This window comes from Sipha flava, unplaced genomic scaffold (assembly GCF_003268045.1).
Source record: "Sipha flava isolate LNK unplaced genomic scaffold, YSA_version1 45_pilon_pilon, whole genome shotgun sequence".
Taxonomy (NCBI): domain Eukaryota; kingdom Metazoa; phylum Arthropoda; class Insecta; order Hemiptera; family Aphididae; genus Sipha; species Sipha flava.
The window spans coordinates 1,379,499-1,385,631 of NW_020273227.1; the positions used below are offsets into that span (position 1 = coordinate 1,379,499).

Consider the following 6,133-nt stretch of genomic DNA (forward strand, 5'->3'; position numbering starts at 1 on the left):
ATGTTGCATGTTAATTTAGAATTTTAATAATCATTCATTTTATTTAGGCTCAAGCACATGATATGTTGCAAACAGTTATTGATATTCGTTATCCTCCTTTATTGACACGAATGGATCTTAGTGATTTATTTGTATTGAGAGATTTGTCAGTGGCATTGTCAGCTTGTTTTTATCAATCACTCTGTGATAGTGACACGGTTGCTGAAAGTTATCAATCTGGTGCTGACAATCCATCTTATTGTAGCTACCTGATAGCAGCCAAAAATAGAAAACGTCGTTACAGTATAGATGAACCTAACAAAGTGACTACTCCGCCTTCAAAATGGCCTGGTGTTTCAAGCTTACGTGCATTATTAGCACATGAGAAAGATGAAGATGCACCTAAATTAAATACATTATTGTGTGAAGCTTTTGTTGCTACCTATATGGGTTTATTAGTATACGCATTTTCTACTTGTGATTGTCATATATTATACCGATTAGTTGGACAGAAATTTTCTGAAACTACATGGAGTGCACTTTTTGGAGGTGGTGTGAAAAAATTACTAAAGGTTGCACCTACAGCTCCTAAAAGTCGAGTAAGTAGAATTTAGAGTTTATTTAATTGGTAGTTCTATACATTATACAATAATATATAATATAATAAATATTTTATAGCCTAGCAGTTTAGAACGAGAGAATAGTACAAGCAGTGATACTGGTGTATGGACAGCAGTTACAAGCTTAACTAAACAAAAAGTACGATTAAATATGAAACTCCTGGGTCAGTTTGTTGGTTCTCCTGGTACTCCAAGTATAAAAGAAGATAAACCTACGTATAGAGAGCATTTCATACCTCCTGAAATGTCTATGATATCATATTTTTTGAACAAAGTAAGACAACTAATATTCTTTCTATTAAATTTATTTTTCGTGTATATTATATTTTGCTAAACTTTTTAGCCAAATTTATCCACAGAAGTACAAGACGTAGATTATGATTCAGCTGATAGTGCTGTATCTGATTTATCTGAAGATGAAGATGAGGATTGTGATGTTTTTGATAACACACAAGATAACAAAAGCAAAACTAATAAAACTGAAAATACTGAACATTCAAATCCTTATAGCTATGCTTGGATGGTAATGAGATTAGCCATAATGCAATTGGTCCAGGAGCAGTTACATGGATTTCTCACAGTTGCAGCCATTGATCTCCAAGGTAATTTGACATTTATAGTTATTATTAGTTTTATTTTTATTAATTATTATTATAATACTAACTGCAAATTATATTATATTCTACCTACTTTTTTTTATAATAATTAACAGAGAAATTCATATTTGAAAATATTAGTTACCTATATTATTTTATTTATTTAAACATATGAATGTATTGATATAACTTTTTATAGAGTTTGTTCACATGGTATTATTAAATTATATATTTAAATGCAGAATTATGTAATTATGTGTTTAGAATTACCAGTTAGTAGTCCATTGATACATGGCATACTCCGAGTAGTTAGCCAATGGCAAGATATATTAAAGGAAGAATTAGAATCTAAGGGCCCTCCTCCTGTTGATTACATACCCGGGTGCTTTGTTGAACAAGCTACAACTGGTCCTCCAATTAATAAGTACAGAACACTTTTGGATAAAACAAATACCCCATTCCAGTAAGTATATTTAATATTTAATGAATTAAACTATCAATTTTTTAATTTTGTGTTTGTTTAGCCCTCGTCATGGATCAGCAGCACCTGCTCGGCGTTTGTGGAACTTTTTAGTTCGTCAAGAATTTGTTCAAGATTTGTTCATTCGTAGTATTTTTAGCCGTCAACCTCGTGCTGCAGGAAGCTCTACTTTACCAACTATGAGTCAAGAAGTAAAGTCCTGTTCAGGAAGTGAAACACCTAATTCACATTTACCTGATCCTGTGAGAATTATTCATAAAGAACAAGATTCAATATCTGCTTTTTGTCTTAATTTGGTATTTATTTATTTTATTTAATTATTTAAAAATTCAATAGCATTAATTTTACAAATTGGCTTTTTATTTCAGGCAAACAGTAGTCTTCTTGCTTTGGCAACCCCTCGGGAAATACAGGAAATGGACATATCATTATTACTAGAATCACCTTCTTGGTTGGAGGATGAATGTGAATTTGATCTAGTTAATTTATCTCGGTTAGTCTAAAAACATTTTTTTTTTCGGCATATTTATTTTTTGGTACTTCCTTGATTTATACTAACAGAGATCATGAGCATCAACCATCAAGTTTCTTGGTTATCCAAACTTCTGTTGATCGCCCCCTTCAAACATCTCCTGGTACTGTTATTGTTAATCCACTGCCAACAAGCCCCAGCGTAACTGGTTTAGCAAGCCAGACTGGACGAGGCGCTTCTGTGGTAAGTGATTTATATGTTTCATTTCTTAATATTGTACTTTTAATCATATGAAATATTCTATTGTTTATTTGGGCTAAAGAGTAAAATAAAATTATAGTAATTGTGAAATCATAAGCGTTATGTGCTGTACGTGAATGTTTTGTTTTCTATGTGATAAGGTACAACAAAAGAGCTCACAAAGTTACAGCGATGGAGGAACGAGAGCAATAAAAAGCTCAAAAAATATTATGTCGGTAAGAGGCCATTAATTGTTGCGAGCGTGGGCTTACATTACCATCTGCCGTGTTTTTCTTCTGTGTACAATATATTTGATCTATTTCTATTTAAAAACAATAATTATTTAAATTTCAACAAATATCTGCAGGTGCCAGAATAAACATAGCTTTATATAACTTTAAGCTTCCCAATACTTAAGTGCTTTCAAAATTTTCGACAAATGCTTACAAAACTACATTTACCTTACCTACCTCTTATATTTTCATTTTTCCTCCATTTATCCTAATCAAGTTAATATATAGACATCACTGATTATACTTATACATAATAATAATACAGCTTTTGTATTATACTCTTCAAATACATTTATAAAAATTATACTTACCTAAATACTGTAAATAAATATAACATTAGTAATGTTATGTGTAGAGGTACGCCTGTTTTGTTTTTGGTTTGTTCATTTTCTTTTTTTCAAGGCTTATCTCTAAAAACACAGTTAATTTAATTATTACATAAATTGCATAAATGCTTTAACAATACATCAATTGTTTTTAAAATATTGTCATTATTATTGTGTGTCACATTGCTATCAGATGAAGGGACTGAATTTCCCTGGTTGTCACGACCCACGTTTCTGTCAGTTTGTCTGTGACCGCAGTCGACTCCTGCTCAGACCGGTGCGTTGAATTTGATGACTTACATTTTTTAATTCAATTTAAAAATTGAGTGTTTCTCCTTTGTTATGATTTTATATGTGCGCATTTTAGAGCTTCAACATAATATGAACAACCTTATAAAGTTGTTCTTATTTGGTTTTATTTTTTATTTTTCTAAATTTTATTTCTGTTTTTAAGTAGAATAGACAAGATTTTTGTGTGCGCTTGATGATGCTTGAAATATTACAATCAACAATGTATAATATTCCTAGAAGTGTTTAGCTAATACATAAATGTCATTATTAAAAATAAAACCTCATGAACTTTGTACATATACATTGTAAAAATCATTAACCATAAAACATTATATGTATATAACTTTTTTAAACCATAATTTGTTATTTATTAATTTAATTTTTTTTTTTTTTTTCAATTAATGTTTTAGGTGATGAAACATCGTGTAGATAACATTCGAAGAATATGCCCACATCCTTTGCTACCTGTGTGTTAGTAAATTATTTCAATATATTTATGACAGAACTTTGAAGGGACAATTAAAATTGAAAAAACTATATTTTTATCAGATTTGACTGGTTCACAAGATGGATCAGTTCATATTTGGGAATGGGGTCATCCTCAAACAGTAGCTGAGCCTCGTGCAGCTGGTACATTTGCAAAAGTAACAAGAGTGCGGTTTTCTCAGCACGGCAATAAATTTGGTGTAGCTGATGGTGATGGAAATTTATCTCTGTTTAATGTCGGTCTTACATCATCTAACTATAGACCATTTTATGTATGTCTTAGTTTAAAGTTGCTGCTGTGGTTTTGTATTCTCAACTTAATGTTAATGATTTTGTTTAATTTTTCCAAGACATTCCAATGCCATAATAAAGTTACCAGTGATTTTGTATTCCTTGGTTCATGTAGTCTCATTGCTACCACTGGCCATTCGTCGGAAAATAGAAATGTTGCTTTGTGGGATACACTGTTACCATACAAAAAATCACTAGTCACAGGTAATAATGTGAACATTAATAATTTTATTGCTAAGTAATATTAATATTTCTTTTTTTCTTTAGCATTTGTGTGTCATGAACAAGGTTCTACTTGTATAGGATTCGCTCCTCAACATCAAGTAATTGTCACTGGCGGACGAAAAGGTGACATATGCATATTTGATGTGCGTGGTGGTAGTGGTTCAATAAAACATCGTTACTTAGGTCATGAGTCATGCCTTAAGTGCATGACTATTGACCCACATGAACAGTTCTATTGCACAGGAGCAGCAGATGGAGACATTAAAGTAATATATACTTTTAAATATTTATATATATATATATATATATTGAAATAATGATATATTCTAATCTTTAAATAGAACTATTATTTATTAACATCCATATATTTTAATTCAGATTTGGAATTTGTCCACCCATCAGTTAATGTACACTTTTCCTGCTGAGCATGCTCGTTCTAGTTTCTTCAAACATATTGGTCAAGGTGTTACACAGCTACAGGTAGACTCATCTGCAAGGTTATTCTCATGTGGAGCCGACGGTTCTATGAAAGTCAGACAACTGCCGGACAGGTATCATTAGGAATTTATATGTGATTAGATTCATTGCTAATCCTGGTATGAATCGAATTGATTTGCTATTAAAAATAATAAGTAAAAAATATATAACAACAGCACTAGTCAAATAATACAATTTTGTAGGGGAATGCTGCTTTTGAAAATAAATTTCTTGTTATCTTTGTGTTTAAATTATAATCTTTTATGCATTATTGAGATTCATTCAAGTCTATTATAATAATTCTTATTTTACTAGTAAAATATTAGAAAATGTATTTTAGAACACACGTATTATAATAAAATAATTTAGATAATTTGTTAATTATAACATTAAAATGTGTGCAATAATCATGCATACAACTTATTGATATTATCTTTACGAATTTGGTACTCAGTAGCTATTACCGATTAAAATCAGCAATAATAAATCATTACATTTTTTTGAACATATATCGAGATTACCTTATTAATAGTTTTTCTTTAGTATGGTAATGATAATATTTTATAATCCTTTTATTTTGCCAATTTAATCCAGTATTATGAAAGTTCTCTCGTATTTTAATACTTCTAGTCTATATAACTTGTGAAGTAATAAAAATTTTAAAAAAATTAAATACATTATTCAATACCTAATCATTATACTAAATGGATATTATTATTAACTTATTTATACTATTATTATTTGAGTTATTTATATATTTAAATGAATACATAGTTGTGCAATAAAATATATAATACATATTATATACATGCATATATTATTCATGTATTAGAATTATACATAGGTACCATTTGAATAGAAACGTAAATATACATATTACTCTGAAAATCAAATATATTCATACCAATTTTGTAAAAAAGTCATAATAATTGATAATAATTTTAGCTGTATAATTATCTGTGGTATAACTAATAATCTACCTAGTACAGGTTTTATTATTATGTGCGGATCTTCTGTGATTTTTTTATTAATTTATAATTAGTTTGTTTTTATTTACCTTATCTTGTAGTTAATTATGTGAGTTTGTGCATTTTATTTTAGATCAAGACTTTTGACAATAAAAAAAAATATTTGTTAAAATTTATTGTTTTGAACCCATCAAGTTTAAATTATAATTTATAGTAGCATTTGAAAATTAATTTACCCTGATATAATCAATTTGCTTTACACACTACAACACATTGTTTAATTTTCCTTGGCTATTATTTTATTTGATGTCATTTAAAAAATGTTACTATAATATAAATCATATTATTATTATTATTATTATTATTATTATTATTATTATTATTATTA

General features: G+C 28.9%; 1 protein-coding gene across 5 annotated transcripts in view; it reads left to right on the plus strand.

Annotated features, from left to right (window-relative positions):
* Positions 1-5,267, plus strand: part of LOC112689620 (dmX-like protein 2) — a 29,314-nt gene extending 24,047 nt beyond the window's left edge. For 2 of the 5 annotated variants that reach the window (XM_025563409.1, XM_025563408.1), the window contains exons 35-48: positions 48-578; positions 658-873; positions 943-1,201; positions 1,460-1,658; positions 1,720-1,972; positions 2,045-2,169; positions 2,238-2,391; positions 2,550-2,624; positions 3,201-3,284; positions 3,709-3,769; positions 3,848-4,056; positions 4,135-4,279; positions 4,343-4,566; positions 4,679-5,267. In XM_025563409.1, coding sequence (XP_025419194.1) covers positions 48-578; positions 658-873; positions 943-1,201; positions 1,460-1,658; positions 1,720-1,972; positions 2,045-2,169; positions 2,238-2,391; positions 2,550-2,624; positions 3,201-3,284; positions 3,709-3,769; positions 3,848-4,056; positions 4,135-4,279; positions 4,343-4,566; positions 4,679-4,861 — 2,718 coding nt within the window. In that variant the 3' untranslated portion in view covers positions 4,862-5,267. The remainder of the gene's footprint in view (positions 1-47; positions 579-657; positions 874-942; positions 1,202-1,459; positions 1,659-1,719; positions 1,973-2,044; positions 2,170-2,237; positions 2,392-2,549; positions 2,625-3,200; positions 3,285-3,708; positions 3,770-3,847; positions 4,057-4,134; positions 4,280-4,342; positions 4,567-4,678) is intronic. The other 3 variants (XM_025563411.1, XM_025563410.1, XM_025563412.1) reach the window with 3 other exon arrangements.
* The last annotated feature ends 866 nt before the right edge of the window (positions 5,268-6,133 follow it).